General features: G+C 46.5%; 1 protein-coding gene across 2 annotated transcripts in view; it reads right to left on the bottom strand.

The window, feature by feature from the left end:
- Positions 1-489: 489 nt before the first annotated feature.
- The window catches only part of SMOX (spermine oxidase), a 57,203-nt gene continuing 35,654 nt past the window's right edge, over positions 490-22,038 (bottom strand). For both annotated transcript variants that reach the window (XM_065634064.1, XM_065634065.1), the window contains exons 3-7: positions 21,797-22,023; positions 12,761-12,934; positions 9,659-10,358; positions 2,406-2,566; positions 490-912 (exon numbers count right to left, since the gene is read on the bottom strand). In XM_065634064.1, coding sequence (XP_065490136.1) covers positions 775-912; positions 2,406-2,566; positions 9,659-10,358; positions 12,761-12,934; positions 21,797-22,023 — 1,400 coding nt within the window. In that variant the 3' untranslated portion in view covers positions 490-774. The remainder of the gene's footprint in view (positions 913-2,405; positions 2,567-9,658; positions 10,359-12,760; positions 12,935-21,796; positions 22,024-22,038) is intronic.

Genomic DNA, 22,038 nt, shown 5'->3' on the forward strand with positions numbered 1-22,038 from the left:
ATACTGTTCGAGACCAAACGTAGACACGTTCCCCAACGCTGCTTTTGTCAAGGCTGTTTGTGTCTCCGCTTCACAGCGCTGCGATTCCTTCAATAACTTCCCACGGGCTGGCTGAGTGAAGCCAGAGGGAAGATAAAATTCCCCCAGGAAATTATAGGCAGATTTCCTGAAGCACAAAGACCCGCACAAGCTGAAAGACAGGTGACAAATGGAGTTAAATATGTACCGATGCAGAGTGGTTTCTGTGCTAATCTGGGCAAGACTCTGCTCCAAGGTGTAATTCTTTGAACAAACAGTTAAAATCAACTGGTACATTGAGTATCCAGATCTATCTCAAGATCCTCCTACTCCACATTCCGCAGGAAGGAAGAAAAATCCTATTTTTATAACAATGAATAAAAGAGTCGCAAGACAACGAGTGAAGTGTCCAGGAAGTACCAAAGCACCCAAGTCTTTTTATTACAACATTTATTTTAGTATAGAAGGCACTTACAATGCAGAAAGAAAAAAAAAAAACGATAGGCACCAAAAGTGAAGTTAGAATTAAAATGACAAAGAAACAGTTTACCAGACAAAAGGAGCACCCTTCCCTGTTAACAATACAGCACATGGAAATGAAGCTATTCGTGACTAACTTTTTAAACAGTTAGGGCTCTTTTTTTAATAGAAAAAAGATAAGGCTGCTCTACTGTGAACTGAAATTAAAAAAAAGAACCCCGCCACACACCTGCACAAGGATTTGGGAGTTGGTGGTGTTCACAAACACGGGGCTTTTCAGTTCCGGCACTGCAGGAGATCCTGGTACATCTCAATGAGGTGAGCGGCCTCTCTCTGCCCGGAGAGCACAGCACCGTGGGTCGTGGAATAATATTTCCTGTGAGTGGCCTCCCCTGAAAACATCACCTGCATCGGCTGGGGAGGAGAAGAAAAGCAGAAAAACTCAGCAGCACTTACCGGACCGGAGATAAAACTTTCTGTGCTCTCCCACATCCCTATGAGGTGACGCAGAGGTTTGAGAGTTCTGGTTCTCAAAATCCAAATGTGGTGCAGCACAGGAACAGGCAAGCGCACGGCTGTCACCGTCATAGAATCACAGAACAGTTCGGGTTGAAGGGCCCTCCCCAGCTCCCCCAGTGCCCCCCCTGCCATGAGCAGGGACATCTGCACCAGCTCAGGTTGCTCAGAGCCCCGTCCAGCCTGGCCTGGGATGTCTCCAGGGATGGTTCAGCCACCACCTCTCTGGACAACCTGGGACAGGCTCTCACCACCCTCAGGGCCAACAATTTCTTCCTCATGTCCAGCCTGAATCTCCCTCCTTCAGTTTTAAACCATCACCCCTTGTCCTATCTCAACTAGCAAATGTCAAGCTCATCCTCATTGCTGTGCCTTCACGGAGCTGTTTGCAGGGCTGAGTCATCATCACAGAGCCAGACACCAGCTCTGATAACCTCAAACAGATCTACAGAAGTCACTAAGCACCTCACTTCTCCACCAATTCCTCTTCTTGCTCCCTCATATTACACTTTGGCCTCTTGCGCATTAAGGATTTCTTTTTCTGGACACCAATTTCAGAAGGAAAAATAGCCATGTCTCATCTGTGACCGTCCCTGTGCTGGGCACTGGGGAGGCCCAACCTCCAATCCTGGGGGAAGTTTTGGGCCCCTCACGCCAAGAAAGGCCTTGAGGTGCTGGAGCGAGTTGAGAGAAGGGAACGGAGCTGGTGAGGGGCTGGAGCACAAGTGTGATGGGAGCAGCTGAGGGAGCTGGGGGTTCAGCTGGAGAACAGGAGCTGAGGGGAGACCTTCTGATCTCTGAACTGCCTGAAAGGAGCTTGGAGCCAGGGGGGGTCGGGCTCTGCTCCCCAGGAACAAGCGCCAGGACCAGAGGAAACGGCCTCAAGTTGCGCCAGGGGAGGTTGAGGTTGGATCTGGGGAACAATTTCTTCCCCAAAGGGCTGTGGGGCATTGGAACAGGCTGCCCAGGGCAGTGCTGGAGTCACCATCCCTGGAGGGGTTGGACAGATGGAGATGAGGTTCTCAGGGACATGGGGCAGTGGCGGACTTGGCAGTGTTGAGCTAACGGTTGGACCTGACGATCTTAAATGTCTTTTCCAAAACGATTCTATGATCCAAAACCCACAGAGTGAGACACAGTGTCTTATCTCTTACGTCAATAGTTAGACGCCTACTGCCAACACAGAAAGATTTCCTAATATGCATCTCTAACACATGGAAGAGGTGAACTCCCAGATACATTATTTGTGCAGATGGGGAAAGAATAAAAATGTGGAAAACACACTACTGGAGGCCCAACAAGAGATTGTCTCTTTCAACCTTCCCCCCAAAAAATCCTGCCCACCATCGCATTAGTTTTCTTGCCATAGAACCAATTTGGGCCATACTTACCGCAGTTTTGGAGCTTTCAGCATAAGGCAGTGGTTTAGCGAGTTTCTCTACATCAGCCCCACTAGACCCGACTTGGGTGTAAGAGTAGGATCCACGGAAATGGGGATTGCTGCCCCAGGAGGACCGCAGGATCCGGCGAGGTTTCGGAATGTTTGGATTCCCTGGGTGGAAAGGAGGAGAAGACAAAACGTCAGACGGTGTCCAAGAGAAGACGTGGCAATGCCTGTGCAAGGTGTGGGCTGGCATGAATTCAGCCTGATTTATTGAAAATACATCCTAGCAGAGCCCGCAGGCTACAGGGAAGAGGCCCTAAATCAGATCTATTTTTTATCACTGAGTTCTAAGTATCTACATAAAGGCATAGCATCCCTTTTAATCTCAGCTGCAGTCTTCCATTTTGGGAAAGATCATTAAAATGTTTATGTTCCTAAAAGACTGGAGAGCCTCAGGGAACCCTGGTCACCCTCTGGTTGAAAATACAGAGCATCTCCTGGCCTCGTTTGCCCTGGGGAGCCTGGTGGTGATCAAGCATATGACTGATCTCACATAATTTTAGGTATTTAATTGGGTGCTCAGTCTAAATTGGGTGTTTAGGTAGTCTTGTGAGAGATGTGTGCCTCCAAAGAGGAACGGGTAAGGATGTCAGAGAGCAAATCCTCATTAAGTGGGGGCACAGGAAAACCTGTCGAAAGTTCTCAAAACCTGTATTACTTGGTCCAACTGCTGACCAGTTGCCCCCAAAACGAACCTAAAATCCAACAGACCCATCTTTTGGGATGCACACGGCCTGGAAAGAAGGCTTTTGAGGCTGGAAGTAGGATTTTTAGATTGCTGTAGGATTTCCACTGCTAAGAGGATGTAGGACCTAGAGGTGGGGAGCATCTGAGTGCACCAATGGGGCCATCATCAGCTACTGTCCCCATCCCCAAGAGTACAGGAGCACACGGGATCCAGGACTGTGGCCAAGGCAGCTGGTGGCACAAGAGCCTCAGGTAGAATTGAAGTAGGGAGGGTCATTCTTTGGAGACCCTCTTGCTAGGCTGGTTTGAGACCACCTCAGTGTCATTGACCGGGATTTTGTTCCCCTCCTGTGGTCATACCTGGGCAAGACAGGAACGGGGAGATGGGACATGGAAAACTGCAGTGAATATAAATTGTCTCTGCAGCAAAGCTGAAACCCACCCTTGAGGAAACCTCGCACATCCAGGCAATGTTCAGCTACCTGGGTTGAGTCTAAGTCTTCTTCAGTGAGAAGGTTACCAAGCACTGGAACAGGCTGCCCAGGGCAGTGGTGGAGTCACCATCCCTGGAGGGGTTTAGAAGACGTGTAGATGTGGTGCTTAGGGACATGGTGTAGTGGTGGACTTGGCCATGTGAGGTTTATGGTTCAATCTGATGGTCTTTAAGGTCTTCCTAAATGATTCTATGTTTCTAAGAGACTGTCAACACAAGAAGGAAGAGTAATTTAGACACGTTTGCATCTTGCACAGTTCCTGTACCTGCTTCAGACCCTGAAGCACTTGAGCATGCTTAGGCTGCTATGAAGACGATCCAAATTCCCCCACTTTCTTCACCAAACCTTAGAGAGGGAGACATCCAACTGTAAAGACTAGTTAGGCATTACTTTAGTTCTACTAAACAATTACTTAGTCGTACTTTTAAATCCTCAAAACCAGGAGCAGGTTACTTCCCTGGTTCAGCTACCGCTTTTAGGAGTATCGTGTGTCAACCAGAACTATGAAACACGAGGCTGAAAGAGAGCAAAGGGCCCTGGGTGGTTTGCCAGATCACACTTTCTAACAACTAACTCCCAGATCAAAATATAGCACAGACTAGGAAATGAATATACCCTGCAAACGAAGTACATCCTACGCCACAATGTTGTTTCAGGAGTAACAATTTAGCATAACAAAGCCTCTAAAAAAAGCTCCTGCGAGAATCTTCAAAGCAGGAATGCCTGGGATGGAAGTGAAAAGCCCAAGGGAGGCTGAGAACAAGGAGCTCTCAGATGCGTCAAGGAAATAAGTTATCGTGTTTTATTTTTAAGGGCTGTGGGAAGGCCCAGGAGAACACACCATGAAAGCTGTTAGACAACAGGGCCAAAGCAGTCATCCATCGCTTCACATTACACAAAAACAATCACAAAATGGATTTTCAAATGAAAGGAGTCTCTGCAGTGGGCTGGTGGTGCCTCTTCTGTAGCTGGTGCATGTTCTCATGTTCCCCTGTCACGGTACGCAGAAGATTTTCAATACATGGGTCAAGTAAGGTGTTGATAAAAAGATGATTAACAGCAGGAACACGCAGTGTTACAAGCGATGAGATGAGGGCTTGCCAGCCTGCAGATAAGACCACAGATCTGCTGAAAGACTGAAATTTGTCAGCGAAAGGGTCTGTGGAGTCATCAGCCCAATCAACAATTGTGTAAATCCGTCAATATTTAATAGAGCAATTATTCAGGCTGGTAAAAGCACCAGTTTTGTCTCTCTCTAGTGTTTCCTGTGGATGACCTTGTGCTGTGTACACAAGCAGGTGAACAGCAGCCTTCCCACCAGGGAATTCTTCTTCACGTAGCAACTTCATCACAAGGAAAACTGGAGCACAGCAACATGAAGCGTGTGGCCTCGGGCAGATGGCAGAGATTCATGCAGAGATGCCCGAGCCAGCTGCCAGCATGGAGTGGGGCTAAGGAGCCTGGCTATGCGAATATTAGGACAAAATTCTTCCCAGAAAGGGCTGTCGGGCATTGGAACAGGCTGCCCAGGGCAGTGGTGGAGTCACCATCCCTGGAGGGGTTGGACAGACACGGAGACGAGGCTCTCAGGGACATGGGGTAGTGCCAGGGGTGGGGGAACGGTTGGACTCCATGATCTTGAGGGTCTCTTCCAACCAAAATGACTGTATGATTCTGTGAAAACGCAGCTGTAGAGCTCCCAGAACCAAAGGCAATCTCCTTCCCTGGCACCATGCTGTGTGGTGCAGAGGTACCAGCTCTCATGAGCTCCTTTAAGGTTCTCCAGCATATCCGAGCCATGTTGAAGCCCCCATCACAGGATCAATACTACTCACCACCCTACTCCTGGATGGGTAAACATGTGCCTCTGACTACATATAAAAGTAACAATACAGATGTGGAAACTTCTAAGTAGCTACTGTCCAAAAAGAGATAAAAAGGCTAAAAAAGGACCTTAGCCTTCACTGAAATAGGAGGGCATCTATCTTTATGCCGCAGATTCCCACTTGTGAAGCTATGTTTGCCATCCCTGGAGACATCCCAGGCCAGGCTGGACGGGGCTCTGAGCAACCTGAGCTGGTGCAGATGTCCCTGCTCATGGCAGGGGGGGCACTGGGTGAGCTTGGAAGGTCCCTTCAACCCAAACCATTCTGTGATTCTGTGAACTCCATGTGCCTCAAACAACCCTGTTTTTATTCAGCTACTGGGAGGTGTGGCTACGCAGATTGATTGGTTATGGGGCTGATTATGAGACACAGGACTATCATGAAATCAGCTCACAGATCTAAATGAAGACACCCAAATTTAGTTGTCTACCTGAGAGCAGGGTATCTAAGATCCCATCAAGGCCAACAGAGAACTGTGGTACTACATACACATCAATGTCTGCAGCCACCTGAGAGACATTGGAGCACCCCAGGCATCCACAGGAGCTGGTAGATATGATGCAGAACCTAAAAGAGATCCATTCCCCTCTAGAGAAATAGCTGGAGGATGGGGAGGACAACTCGAGGCATCTCCAGCTGCAGCGCGACACATCAGTGAGTCCTTCAGAAGGGAGCAGGTCTGCAATTCCTGCCTTTTGGCTTCTAACACTCAGAGCTGAGCCAACACAGAAAGCAGAGCAAGACTTCTAATTGTCCCAAGGCATCCCATTTAATCAGATTTAGAGGACGCTGCTTTACAGCCATCCAGCTGTGAACAGCAGCAGTTGTCAATGGTTCTTAGGTTAGAACAACCCTCGGAGCTTTGCACAGCAAAGCCAGATAATCCACAACACCAACCTGCATGTGAAATTTAAGGTCACAGAGACAGATCGTCTCCTCTCAGAGAGAAATTCTCAGTGTGAAATAACATCGAGTCTAAAAGAATGGATTTAACATAGGACTGGTCTAAGACCCTCTGAAGCCAATGCAAAGGCTTCCAGGAGCAACAGACTGGGAAAACACAGCTGAAGATGGGAACCCACTTGGCTAATGCATTAAATTCTTTAATAGAAGAATAAGAAATAAAAACATGGGGGACTTCATACCCAGAACATTAAAGCTACAAAAGGCAAAGTGAACATTAAAAGGCTCATACTACCTACTCTCATTACTGAATATAAGGCTCTCTCTATACTCAGTAGATAAAAGCTTCTACAGAAGGTGTCACAGAGCACCAGGTGAGGTGTGGAAGATCTGACCTGCCTAATGAGAGTCTTTCTTTCCACTGAGCCTAGGAACTTCGAAAGACTAATTTCCCAATTCAGTTAGTTGGCTTACATGAAGTTGGGTGGTGGGAAAAGCTTTAAAAGCTGGGTTAGGTCGTGCTAACTGGACCAGAGCAGACCAGTCTTTTTCAGAAACGATCAGTTAGAGAGAAGGCTGCTTTGTCCCCCCACAACCAGTCCTTAGCTGGTCTATCCCATCCTCACACTCCCAAGAAATGGATTAGTGGAGAAGACGGTAGGTACATGGAGAGCTGAACATGCTTCTCTGTTTCAGCCCAGATTAGGCTTGAGGTCCTGCTTCTTCTGTGAACCTGCAAGGGAAAATAGGGGAGAAAGAGTAACAGGATAAACCCAGCGACCTTAGTGAGGCCACCCAGAAACAGCTGTGCAAAGTTTTTCTACAAACTAACAAGATTTTGGGGCAGAAAGTGGAACAGGTCACATTGCATAATGTGTGCTCCAACGACAAGTTTTCTTCTCGCACTTTTGAGCAGATGCATAAAATGTTCCCTGCAAGGCAAGGTAAATTCAGTCTGAAGTTCTCCGGGGTTAGCTAAGCCAGGATTAGCAGAGGGCTGAGCTAGAGCTCGAACTGCTGAAGGGTCTGATGGGCAGTGACCAGGTGCAGTATCAGCTGGAACACCAACTGCAGCACATATCAATGACCCAGCGCCAACATATTTCCACCCTGGGAGGAAGAGAGGAACATCCAACACATGTAAACAATAACAACAGTGTAGGAGCCCACGAAAGAAGAGGATGAGTGTTCTCCCACCTGCCAAACTAGGAAAGACCCAAAGAGCCAAATTCCTACTGAGGAATCAAAGTGTTTTAGAAAAAAAGAGGTCTTGCTGCAACAAAGACGGTTGTTTATGTGCTCTGGGAGATGTCGGCACTGAAACGACTTGGCCTCGAAGAGAAGAGCCTCCTGCTACGCCTGTGTAGGGCAGCAGTTGGCCTTTCAAGGTCAGGAGGAAAGAAGCTGTGTATGTACTGACGTTGTAACATTACGCAGAGATACCCAACACCGCTGAAAACAAACAGCCCGGGAGGGAGAAGCTGCCTCGAGTCGAGCATTCACCAGTTCATCCCACTTCTCCGCAGGCTGCTCGGGAGCCACAGGTTCATCTTCCAACATCAACACAACAGAACAAGCTGAAACGAGGTTTCAGTTTTGGCTGCTGCATTTGGGTTTCTGAATCCAGTGTCTACTCTATGATTTCTGAAGAGAGCAGTAAAACCTATTATAAAGCCTCTTTTGGCAGTAGCCAGTTATGTGGTCAGTCCTCAGCTTCACAGAATCCCAGACTGGTTGGGGTTGGATGGGACCTCTGGAGATCATCCAGTCCAACCCACCTGCTAACGCAGGGTCACCAGAGCAGGTCACACAGGGTCGCGTCCAGGCAGGTTTGAATGTCTCCAGAGAAGGAGACTCCACAACTCCACGACTCCTCTGGACAGCCTGGTCCAGGGCTCTGGCACCCTCAAGGTAAAGAAATTTCTTCTCACATTTATATGGAACCTCCTGTGTTTCAGTCTGTGCCCGTTGCCCCTCATCCTGTCATTGGGCACCACTGAACAGTCTGGTCCTTCCTCTGACACCTACCCTGGAGATATTTATAAGCACTGATAAGATCCCTCTCAGCTTCTCCAGGCTGAACAGCCCCAGCTCTCTCTGTCTCTCCTCATAAGAAAGATGCTCCAGACTCCCCATCATCTTCATAGCCTGCCGCTGGACTCCCACCAGTAATTCCTTGTCCTTCTCAAAACCTTTCTCTAGATCTCCATGTTGTTGGTAGAAAATAGTCTGAAAGCACAAGGGAAAGCTACACTTCTGAAGGCAAAGTTCTTCAGTTAATTGGAGGTTCACAGGCAAGAGGTGAGGCTGGAAACCCACTGAGTGTTGAGATTTGGCTAATGAGCTATCAGACATATATAAATGGCTTAATTATGGGGCCTATCTCTAGAAGAGCATAAAATACATCTAATCTTGGAGGATGCTGCTCTTATAATTGCTTGTAATTATGTACAAATCCAAAATCCTTATTTCAAGACTGTCAGTGAGTCAATCACTATTTCTTTTAGTGTTACTACCTGACAGTCGCACAGAAGATCTCAAAGAACTCTGTAGGCACAAAAAGCCCTTTCCTTGGGAAGGTGTGCAAGCTCTAGAGAAGTGACTGCAGACAAACTAAGGCTCAGCGTGTTCAAGTGTTACTACTTTTGGTGATTTCATAATGGATTTTCTCAACAAAATACACGTAAGATCTGTCTTGCTACAACCCTTTAATGTGATGTGTGCTCAGTATATGTGAAATCCGTGAAGTGCAGGACGGTTTAGGTGAGGCACCCAGAAAATGGAAATTCTCAAGATCACTTGGAAATTCAAGACAATGAGATTTCCACATTGCCTCATGTTAAGTGGAAGACAGCGATGAGATTCAACCACCCCATCTCAGTTGATCTAAACAAGTTCAACTTCCCTGGCTCTAAAAGAGCTTTCCACAGCTGAGATCAGTCGTCAGGAGCACTGAGCTCCACCTGCTAAAGAGTTATTTGTGATGAAATAAAGCAGAGGATGTGGAATCCTCAAGCACTTCTACCCACCGCTTCCTGAGCCGGTTATCAGCCTCTCTGTATAAATAGCTTTCAGGCACACCCAAGCAGGAGGTACAGGCACAGCCCGTTCAAAAGGACATGAAATGCCAAAGAACTAAAAATTACTTTTCCTTCCAAGCAGTTATTCCACACCCCAGCCCCGCTCTCCCTCTCTTCACCACTCACCAAAGGAACCAGAGCATGGCTGACCTGTAAATTTACGTAGCATCTCGGTACAGGTTTCTGCCACGGTTTCATCATCGCACTTCTCCATAATCAAAGCCTCTTCTCCACAGATCCAGCCACTCAGGACATGGCCGTACCTCTCTGGTGGGTAGAGCACGTCAAAACTGCAGATCTTCTTGTACCACAGCTCCTCGGGATAAGTCAAGCTCTCACTCTCTGCCTCATCTTCCCAGACAAACTGGATGCTGTTGCACTCGGAGCTCCAGAAAGGCTCTTCGAACTCCAGGAAAATCTTGTCAGTCGTATTGATTCCTAGTTTCTCAATGGCCATCACCTTCTCCTCGGGCAAGCGAGGATGAAACAGGGTCTCGTGGCGTTTCTTCAAGACTCCCAGGGACACGGTCACGATGACGTGGTCGGCTGGGATGAACTCACAGTCTTCGCACTCCACAAAGACATCAGAGCCCTTGTCCTCCTCGGGGAGGTCACTGTTGTGGTCAGCCACCCTCTCAATCTCCTTGCTGACCGACTGGTTCCAGTGGATGCACTTGACCGGCTTGCGAAGCTGGATGACAGACTCGGGAATGGAGCGGGCCAAAATCTCCACAATTTTAATGAAACCGCAAGGGATGACGTGATGAGCCCCAGGGATTTCGGTCCATTCCCCAAATTCACTGAGCGAGACTTCATCCATGCTGTGGGAGCTGCTCTCACAACTCTCCACCTAAGGAAAAGAAACACAAAAGCAACGTCGCCACAGAGCAACTCATTTTGCCGCAGAACAATATTGCAAGGGCACAGCGGAGCTGAGCAAACTGGGAGTCCTGAATCCCACTCTTAAACCACATGATTTTTGCTAGTAAAGAAGCCTTTAGCCACAGGATCTAACAAAAATCAATCCTTAGCCTTCCTGCCAACCAGAGAAGCCATTATGTCATGGTAAAAAGCTGCATCAGCTTTGGTTGCATTGGCCACGGTTGCATCATTCAGAGTTCAGAGATGATGTCTTTGCTTTTGCATGACTCCGAGTCACAGTTCTGACAGTCTTCTGTCATTTAAAAGCCACTTCACTTGCCAGGGACTGGTTGCTTGGTGCTCCTGCAAGAGAAGCTGGAGCTATGTTAATCAGATGCTCTTTCCAATGTTAATAGATGTTCCCATGAGGAGCCAGGAGAAACTTTTGGCAGCAGTTTCTGCTGCCTGGAGCTTACAATGTGCTGTCAAACAGTCAGCAATCAGCAAGCAAACAACCTGCCAGAGGTGAGAGGAACCTACGCAGAAGGAACTGGAGGAGACAGAAAAGGGAAATGCCAAGACTGGGTCTGATTCACTTGATGTGATTATCAAAGCTTTAGATTCGAAACCTGCCGGTTAATGTTTGCAGGATTATCAGGTGTAACTGTAGCTTCCAGCAATCCTGGAACAAAGGCAGGATGTTCAGCCTTGTGATAAGTTTCTAATGATAATACTGATGCAGGGGACACAGTGATCTTAAAATCTTCAAATCACCAGAGTCACGATGATTCGCACGCTGTAATTCTTTAAGCACTTTAGGCAAAGGAAACATTACAATTCCTTGCCTCACCCTTTGGCCAATTTTCCAGATCTTTACACACTGTAATGACACGTCTGGAAACCTGGCAAGCCTTGACCCTCCCCCTGTAGAGCATCCCGGTGCAAGGCAGCAATCTCTGTGCTGGGCTAAGATATCAAGCAAACAAGTCAAAGTTGCACTAGGTAGTTCACAAACAGGTGGTTGCCCCTTCTGGTCATTACCCAGTGACTCCAGTGAAGACTGAGCAAGGACAGGGCCAGGTCACCAGCACCTAGGTCTTGAAGAAGACCTGTCCTCTGAGTGTGCTGTGGTTCCACCCCATCCAATGGCTCCAACACCCACCCAGGGTCAGTTCTGCTGGCCCACAATACCAACTCTGCACCCACACTTTGCCTGAGACACCCGTTAATCCCCACTCTCTCAGCAACAACCCTGATCTAATAGTCTTAAGTATCAGAAGCTTTGTTGTTCTCAGGTATTTACACATGAGAAGGGATTTGCAAGGGCTGCAGAAAAGTCTCTGGCTGCAGCGACCTGTAGCAACCACAGAAGTAACCAAGAAAATCAGAGGTATATCAAACAACTAACGCTGTCTACGTGGGTGATGTTACCTGGGTAACACAATAAATGACGAGTCTTTACATGGCAGCTGTGGAGACACCCTGTGCTACAAACTCTTGGGTTAGGACATGGAGATATCAGAACAGCGCCCAGGGTGCCTTAGTTCAAATCTCAGCTTTATCACAGATCTCCTGTGAGACACTCTGGGGTTTTATTTCTCTTTGTTTGAGCTTCCCACCTGTTACTAGTGAATACCATACACTTATCCACATCATAAAGCGCTGCTTGCGTCCCCTGCCTCTTTCATAAGACTTTATAAGTCATTATAATTGAAATAGGAACCACTGTTACACTTTACTTGAGGAGTGCTCGATGCAGCATTAAGTCTTCATCCCACAGAGATCTCATTTAGGCCAAGGCATCAAGGAGATAAAAAGAACTTAGGGAAGCCATGAGGAAAGATGATTAGGACATGGGTTTATACAATCTACCTTTGATTTTATTGCTTTACCTTCAAAACGCTTTCCAGGGATTTCTTCAGCAAATTACTAGTATGAAAGTTACATTTTTTCTGTTTTCTGAGATGTGGACAGAGGCAGAAGAGGATAAAAGATACTCAGGTGGGACCACAGGATCCCAGGTGTAAGGCACAAGACAAGACATAACTAAAAGAAGCTGACAATAGAGTAGCTTCAGGTTGTAAGAAAATGTTAAAACACACCAGAAAATTTCACAGGGCCTAGGAAGTCCCTGTCTAATTAGAAAGATGGAAGTTTAAGGTAAGGGGAAAAAAAAAAAAAAAAAAAGAAGAGTAAAGGCATTATTTCTTGCAGCCCAGTCTTCCGATATGCCCTACGAGGAACAGTTGGCGATACGAACACAAACTGCCCCAGCTGAAAGACACCACAGGAACCAATGCCCCAGTGATGGGCAAGGCTTAGCCAGGTCTCTGAGGTTCAAGATTTGTCTGTCCTTAGCCAAAACAAACAAATGACGATGTGCGCACACACCTTTAGGTACTGCTGGATCATGGCCAGTTTCAGCCTCTTGACGGTCTCTGTGTCATCCGGATCGGCCTTGACACGTTTGCGCACGACGTCGCGTGTGAAGACGCCCACACTGTTCTGGCTCTCAGCATTGACTGGTTTACCTCGTTGGAAGAACTCCTGAGTCAGGTTATAGACCTGCAAGAGACAGGACAGAAAGACGGATGACGTGATTCACGGCTGAATCCCAAGCCTCAAGCAGGATGCTTTTTCCTCCATCCAAAACCAGCACGTTTATCGTGCACTTTACTGCAACGCTGTGACAAGTTGCACCCACAGCTGTGCTGGTTAGAAGGCAGGAGGCAACACCTCCCTCCAAGCAAAAATAGCCACCCCTGAGGGTGGTGAGAGCCTGGCCCAGGGTGGCCAGAGAGGTGGTGGCTGAACCATCCCTGGAGACATCCCAGGCCAGGCTGGACGGGGCTCTGAGCAACCTGAGCTGGTGCAGATGTCCCTGCTCATGGCAGGGGGTTGAACTAGGTCCCCATTAAAGGCCCATTCCCACCCAAACTACTCTCTGATTCTATGATCCTACTCACCTGGAACGGTCTAGTTACTATTGAGTCATTAACTTACTATTAACTTACTATTTTTTTTTTTAATTTGAGCATGTCCATTTTATCACTTGCAGAAGACCAAGTGATGCAGTCCTGCCATTTTCAGTAGCTAAAGCCTGTTGTTCAACCAGCTGTTGAGATGCTGCAGCTGGATCAGCAATGGCAGAGCGCAGAACATTTCTGCACAACATGTTTGGGTTTGCTACGCGTAATTTCTGGCTCTGCTGAGCGGTGTCACAGCCTGACTTGGTCCCAGTCTCCATCCATAATCCACTGGGAGTGAACTCAAGAAGCAGAACCCATGTGTTTCATGGCATCTGACAAGAAATCACTGGCTCTTCTCCCACTTTGGTGTGTCTCAGCTGCAAGCCCACATTGCAGGGCCCATACCTTAGAGCAGCCAAACCCAGAACCAGCCCTTTCATCCCCTCTGTTATTTAGCAATAATGCCCAGGAATCCACCAGACTGGGATAATTTCGTTTTTATTCAGTCTTTAGTAAGTACTGATAATTCAGTATTTATTTTTTCTGTTGTCCCCTGAAAAACAGGGAGCAACCAACACAGGCTTAGCCAAGAAATTTTGTATGCGCATGTTTTACTTGCTGAGCACAAGACAGGTACAGAACCATAGAAAAAAAAGACATCCCCAGTAGCCCTCTAGTAGGACCCAGCCTGAGAAGGACCCACAAGAAAAATCCCTTTCTAACAAATTGTTCTTCTTCAAATGACCTTTATTTTTAACCCCACTTTTCCAGTGTACAAGATACTTAAAAGCAAGAAAACAACCATCCACCTTGGCCATCTGCTGGTGGTTGTCTGGAGAAATCAGTATTTCTGTCTGTAATATTGCCAGGAGAGCCTGCAGTTGAATCACGGCCTTTCATTTCCATGGAAAAACTCAGAGGAATCTTTTAACACAGGAAAGCTTTTAAAAGATGCCTCTCAGAAATGCAGCTCATCCCATTAATGACTTGTTTGGCCAGAATGAGTCACCCTCTCATTTTTACCATGCCACAGGGGTGCTCAGTGCTCTTAAAATTAGAGAGGCCAAGATCCCTGCTTGGTGAGGTTTTTGGGTCAAAGATGGATTGATTACAACTTATGATCCTTCTTTATAGACAGATTATTTGGACACACTGAGGAGTTCAACTCCAAAGTAAACACCTGGTAGGGAGTGACAGAACTGTGGCAGCCTCTCCTTCAAAGGCTCCTGCAGCTTTTCATTCTCTGCTGATATGGCTAATTCAACATATTTTAGGGTTTTTTTTCCCCATCCTGATGCTCCTCAGAAGCTTAATTTTCTCTTGGGTTTTAGAGGTAAACTGAATTTCAGGAGGGGGAAATAGAGGGATGATGGGGAAGGGGAGACAGTGAGGGAAAATGTGTGGTAGGAGCAAGAGAAAGAAGGTCTGGGAGTGAACAGAAGGAGAATAGATACAGACAACTAAGAGATGAGGAGGAAACTAAAGAAAAAAATAAGTGAAAGAACGAAAAAAGGAGAAAATAAACTACCAAAACAGAGAAGTAATCGCAAGAAAAATGAGTGGAATTGCTAAATACAGAAGAGAACTGTAAACACTGACTGGGACACAGCCTTTCCAAGGAGATCTCTAGACAAGAAAGGTGGAGACCAATGCCCTCTATGGCTTGAAGGCTTCCAGCAAAGGAAAGGAAATCATGTCCCCTCCGTCCCCAATGCCAAAAGCCCTTTGGCAGGTTCAACATCCCACGGTTGTCAGGTCCACCGATTTCTGAGGCCCAAACCTCTTCCAGCAAGTCCAAGCTGCAGAGACCTTGCGTCAGCACAATGCAGCTCAGCGTTCATAAGCCGATTGCACATTATAAGCAGATAACGCGTTCACAAGACAAGCAAAGCTGCGTTAAAACCCAGCTACCATTTGGCCAAAGGGATGAGCGAGCCATGGGTGTGTTTTTATTAACCATTACGTTCTTCATTGCCCAACAGAGAAGAGAGAAGGCACAGTGCTCTGGGCTGGAAACATCAAGTCTTTCCTATGTATGTCATCTCACCAGACAGCAGGTCAGTATAACAGCATCAAGATTTATTATTTTTTTTCTCAGAATCCTTGTTATTTCCTTGCTTTTCTCTTCTTGGGGGTGCTGAACCAGTCAGTAAAGAACAGAAGGCAAAGCTGTTGGAGGCAAGAAGCAACAGCAAGCCCTGCATTAAGAAAGACACTATCAAAAGAATCAAAAAGTCGCTCAAAATGTGTTCCTAAAGTTAAACACAAAGCAAAAAAAAAAAAATCTGTATAAGAAACTATGGAAAAGATTCACTAGAAGTCCCATTTAAGGTACATTTCTAATGAAGCAGGAGGAGAATTGTACTGTACTGAGTTGGAGTTACTTTGGCTTTGCTCCCTCAGGTGGGAAACTGCTCATAATAACAAAAAGCGTCTTCATGCCTATGTGACCACCTCTGAAATCACTGGGAAAAGGCAATTTTGAGATTTAAAAACACATTCTCCTTCAATCATTTCATCATGATGTGATGACAGAAGGGTTCTTCAGAGAGTTCAGGTGGGCTTAATTTCAAAGAGCCTGGTGAAAAGCAGCATCAAGAATCACCTGAAAGATGCTACTGATTTTCCAGTTAACCCTACAAAATACCTGTGCATCCGAACTGAGAGCACCGTGCCTGTCAGCAAAGAGAGCTGCACCATAAGCAGTCTTTTCTCCTATCACCTAATATAGGCAGGAAGGAATTATTAATTTAAAAAAAATTTAAAAAGGCAAGGACGGACAGCACCAACTCCCTGCTCCTACCATTGGCAAACTCACATCCCAGCACGATCCCCTCATCATTTCTCACTCTAAAGCTCCTCTGGGTTTGGGCAGAACAATGGGCCTGGAATCCCGTCTGCAAGAACTATCAGCAGAAGCAAAAGACGCAGAACATCTCAAGCGACTGCAGATTTCCATCCTCAGTTCTGAGGGTTTACATCCAGTCTTGCAGGGAAATGGGTCTGAAGGTCAGAAAGGAAAAGAAGTTAATTGAATGGCCATAATCCTGAAATAATGGCTTCGCTTTGGCTTGTATCTTCTGTCTTGTTTCTGACCAGCATCCCACAACTGGGGTCTCTGCAGGGAACGTGGGTCCCACCAGGGATGTCCTCTCTGTCACCTACAGGTCACCTGCACGTGTTCACGACATACGTGCTCCTCCACCACGGGAAGAGGCCGCCTCTTAGGAAGAACAAATCTAAATAAAGAAGTTTCTCAGTGCCGAAGGAGGTCAGGAAAGCACATCCCCATCCCCGCTCCTTCCTGTCAGCGCCGGTGACAATCCGCCGCATTGTCTTTTTTCTCACTTGGCTTAAAAACTGCAGTGACTTAATCCCCGGTCAGTAAAAAAAAAAACCAACCCTGATGGAGATATGTCCGTGCTGTTCCCAGGCCAGACATCTGTGGGTGCAATAGAGGGACAGGGAGGGAACGGTGACTCTTGGTGGCCCTTTGGTCCTGCTTTCTATGATAACTGGAGTTTTAATTGAGGATGGCAGGAAGCCCAGCACAGGGTGGGGGTGAGAAGGGTGGAAAAGTTGGTCATTCTTTAGCTGTATCACTCCCCCAGAAGCTCTGCAGAACACAGGAGAAAGCTGACAGATAACAAGGCCATTAATTAGCTGGTTGTTAAAGGGAGAGTTCCTGCAAAGCAGGTCTTTAGGGACCACATCCTTACTGAAAAGCCTAAGTAAAAACAGGCACTTTTTCTAAATCGGGCTAAGCTGATGGACTGTGAAACTGTCAGATGGACTGTGAAATTCCTGGGCAGGCAAAGCAGTTGGATTTTTCACCTGCATTTAACTTGTCCAGCTCACCACCGCCCTCCCGCCCTTCACAAAAACCTGAGAGTTGGCATTAAATACCTGTTTGGAGAGGGAAATGAGAACTTAGCAGGGACAGAAGAGCAACTCTGAGATGGGGTTGTCCCTGTTCGCATTTTCCCAGAAGTTATACGCACGCGCAGTCACTGAAACTGCAGTCATTGCCCTCAGAGGTCACACTCCTGTCCCTTGTCTTTGAGAGTCACATAGATGTGGTATAAGCAGAGGCCAAATTCCACTCCCAAGCCCCAGGATTGCCCCATAAATCATCCAATTGTAGAATGGTTTGGGTTGAAGGGCCCTTCCCAGCTCCCCCAGTGCCCCCCCTGCCATGAGCAGGGACATCTGCACCAGCTCAGGTTGCTCAGAGCCCCGTCCAGCCTGGCCTGGGATGTCTCCAGGGATGGTTCAGCCACCACCTCTCCGGCCAACCTGGGAGGTCCTTTGAAGGTCCCTTCCAAAACCAAACTATTCTATGATTCACTGATTCTACGATCCTAGCAAGAGTGGAGAGGAAGGTGAGAAGATCATGGATACATAGCATGGACCTCACACCCCGCGGAACCTTCCAGCACTGGTGCCCCTTTGAGAGACTGACCAAATGGAGTGATGACGACCCTAAGCAGCCCCACACAGTACAAGGTCTAAGAAGAATAAGAAACAACAGTGGCTGGAGAGCTGTCCTGCCCACAGCTCGATGCCCTTTCTCATGGTGCATCGCTTGGCAATCACAGAATGGTTGGTGTTGGAAGGGACCTCTGGAGATCGTCTAGTCCAAACCACGTACTAAAGCAGGTTCACCTGGAGCAAGTGAACAATGTGGGGTTGGAAATCCAGGTAGCTATTCTGCAGGACTGGAGATCTTCCTTGCAGGCGTTGGTCTTTTCTATTGCTCTCATGGAGAAGGACCAGGGTCACCTCGGTCACAAGCTCCTGATAGATCTTGACTGACTTGGATGCAGTGCAACAGCTTCTCAGTTAAAACTGCCTCTCCTAAGGACCTTTCTACTACAGAAATGAAGAGCTGAGCAGTCCTACTGCTGGCTCTCCCGTAACCAAATAAAGGTTTCTGCAAGGCATCCCTACAGCGATTGAAAATTCAGGCTACTGCAAACAAAAAGAAGCAAAACTTGTATTGAAGAAGCCAGCCAAAAAAAGATTGGATAAGTGCCCGGAAAAAGCGTAAGGACTTTCCAAATGAGCTAACGAGGCAAAGCCCTGGAGGTACTGGGGTGCTTGGCCTTTCACATCAGGAAAATTCAGCTGGCCTTGCTAGGCCGCAGCTCTGAGACTCCACAGACCCAAGCGAAACACTCCAGGGAGACCCTCTGCACTTTGCTTCTACTAAAATGTGGCGTCCAGATGAGAAGGTAACTGGGGCTGGAGAGATCCCGATGGAAAAGCAGAGCTGAAGGCACATGCTGGAGCCCAAGCCCACGGCAGCAGCTGCAGCGTGTGAGGGCATGGGAAGCAGGCCATGAAATTGTGACGGATTTAGCCCCGTTCATTCAGGACGACATTTTCCACTGCTCATGCCAGTGCTCCATCTCTGATTAGGCTTTGCATCCATCATTGTGGCTGCTGGTTGGGTTGGTTTTTTCATTTTTCTTTTTCAAGTGTGTCTTTTTCACCTTGTGTCATGGGCTTTACTATCTCGGCCTCTTCTAAAGGGCCTCAGAGATGAGATGACGTAGAATCATAGAATAGTTTGTGTTGGAAGGGACCTTCGAAGGTCATCTAGTCCATGCTGGTGGGATTGCTAACAGCAGGTTGCCCCAAGACCCTGAGAAGAACCTGGGAGCTCCTATGAGGCAAGTGAGGAGCCTGAGCTCAGGTGATCTGTAAAATGGCTTTTTATCCTGGACAACTTCAAGATGTTTTCAACAAAACCTCTCAAAAAACCTGCCTCATCAAAAAAACAAAGAAACAAAACCACAAAGATCAAAACTGAACACCAAATTCCTACTGTTCCTCCCCAGTACCCATTTCATCACCAGTTAAAGTAAGGAAGTATTGGACAGCCATGATAATAAAAAGATGGAATGGACTCTAGTGAAAATAAACAAAAAAACCCAAAACCCACACTATAAATGCACCAGGCTGACTCAACACATGTAAACAGAAACATTTTCTGTACTTTATACCAAAGGGAATGGTCCCCAAAGCCACACACCCGCTGCACATGGATTTCATCCAGTCCTTTTTAACTGGAGATTTTCAGATCGGGTACTTCACCTTAATTCCCGTCCTTCCTAAGCAGCACAGGGAAGAACCCACAGTCAAGTGTCTGAAATCACTAAAGATCATCTGACCGACACCCCAAAAGGCTGGGACAACAAAACCGTGAGCTGCCCTGGCAAGAAATTCCAGCACGTTCTGAAAGACGACGGAGAAAGCAGCAATTAGAGGTTGGCTGATGTCCTCTTCTTGGCTTAAGCTGCCCCTTACATATTTTTTAATCGCAGAGAGTAGCTGGAGACGTTTTTACAATCCATAAATGTGGAAGCCGCTTCTGTCTCCTAGCGATAAAGATATCCTGTGGCAACGATAAGCTAATTACGTGTTGCGTAAAGGAGATTAACTTTTAATGTGGCCTTCTCTCACGTTACTGGCTGCCCCCCTTTCTCTTGCTTTGAAAGAAAGGGGACGTTGACCAAATTAATCAGCCCAAAAACACTGGCACCTTGTTATAGACTTTATCTTATCAGCTGTATCTCAAAGCTAAGTAGCTCTCATCTTTGTATTCTCATTTCAGAGCCTGCCTGAGATGCCCTCCCTTTGCTGGAGATTTTCCTGTCATCTTTGAGACAGGATGACCAGCGAGCACTGCTCGCAGTTTGGCGATGTTCCCTTTACATCAATAATGCCGCCTACTGTAGAATTTTCCCTTCCTCCCTCTCTCTGATCTAATTTTGCTCCGCACACATCTCACCTGTATTTTTTCCTGGCCGGCTCTGGTTCCGTTTTCAAGTCACTAATATGAAATGGTTGTTCCGATGAACTAACTCCACCCGCATTTGTCACAGAAGAATTCCCTCCCTGCCACAGGTTGCTAAATTCCTTCCATAACGGGGTTTATCTGAAATTACTATCCCTCTCTAAAACAATTTTGTGCCGTCCCATCACAGGTTCCAGTTCAGAGCTACAGGACAATGTCAAAAGTCTTTCCAAGGAAAAATAAAATCCACATTCGTGCTCCGCATTCAATTCTGGGTAATTCTTCACAGGCAACAGTGACTTTTGTACTGGTGGCTTCCTATGTGCTCAGGGACATATTTTTAAACATAAAATATGCAAGAGTAACCTGAGTCCAGTGTGTGTTTAGCCAAGAGCCAAATCCTGGTGACGTTCACTGTCAGATGAAAATCCGAAGGTTTTAGGCATGGCTAAAGCCCAATGAAAATAACGTTTTGCTCCGGCTTCTACAACCCACTGAGAGGTCAAATTACCTGGAGGACTAATCATTCTGCATTGACCCCCCTAAATGTATTTCATAAGTGACATACAAAAGAATATGAGGAACAATTATAACTAACTCTGGCAAATCTCCTCCTTTCACTTCACTCTACCTAAGGCCAAATCTTCCTACTGAACGCAGACATAACTAATCCAAATTTTTCACAGGTCTTCAACACACGAATCAGTAAGAAACCCCATTTCCCCTCTGGAAGAAACACCAGGATGACAGCGGCAGTGCCAACTTACATGAAAATAAATTTGGCCCTTTTTGTCTAAGAGTCCGACAACGGTTTATTGCTTCTCTAGCAGAGGTTCATCTTTCCACTAAATATGCATTTTCATTTCCATCTTCCAGGCTTCTGTTTAGTACTTTTAGGTTCTGCATCTGTAGTTCTTCAGTTCCTGGGGGGTTTTAGTTTGGTTTTTGTGTGTGTTTGGTTTTTTGTTTGTTTGTTTCTGTTTTGTTTGGGGTTTGTGTTTGTTTGTTTGATTTGGGTTTTTGTTTGTTTGTGTTTTGCTGGTTTGGTTTCTTTCCTCTTTGGTTCTTCTGTCACACACCAAGGCCCTCACCTACGCTAACCGAAGAGGACATCACTGACCACTGAACAAAAGAAGCTAAAATAAACTTAAACTGAAGTCTGGGCTGGTCTGAATCTACTAGAAAATACGTTCCTTTCCTTCTGATACAAGAAAACTTGCAATTCCTATGATGCTGCACCAACTTTGGCATACTACACAGCACACTAAGGTATTTATAACATCAATAAAATGTCACAGAGCTACAATATTTGTCGCTAAGGTTTCGCATTCTACTTTGTTTAGTAATCTGATCCCTCCTTTACTCTTTTAATTAAGTAGCAACTTTCTAAAGCAAATGACTGGATCTCCTCAGCAATAGTTGTTGGAAGTGATTAAATTGATGACTAATGTTAGGAAGATTGTTCTTCCTAACAGCAGTGAGTTAATCCCACACCAGGGACAAATGTGAGCAGATAAGAGCAAACTAATTGTTGATTTTTTGCAAAGAAACTAAAGACATTGCTGGTTTTCTAGCATTGTCCAGTATCTGGAATGTTATAACTGTCAAGGGGTCCTAATGTTCCAGGCAAACCTGAAAAAGCAGCTGAACACCCACCTCGTTGTATAAATCACTGAATTCTTCAACCACATCTTTCGGGATCCTTTGCCCGTTGTTGGTGAGGTGATAAGCCACCCCATTCTTGGAGTAAAGACTGATCCGTCCAACACTTCTCTCGCCATCAGTGGTCTCTTCAAGTAAACCATTGTCTTCTGCTAGATGATAGACTGGGTTTCCATGTGAACCATGAATCCACGTAGCTCCCAGTTCAAAAGTGGCGTGCCCTGCAGGGGAGTAAA

Source organism: Caloenas nicobarica, chromosome 4 (genome assembly GCF_036013445.1).
Source record: "Caloenas nicobarica isolate bCalNic1 chromosome 4, bCalNic1.hap1, whole genome shotgun sequence".
Taxonomy (NCBI): domain Eukaryota; kingdom Metazoa; phylum Chordata; class Aves; order Columbiformes; family Columbidae; genus Caloenas; species Caloenas nicobarica.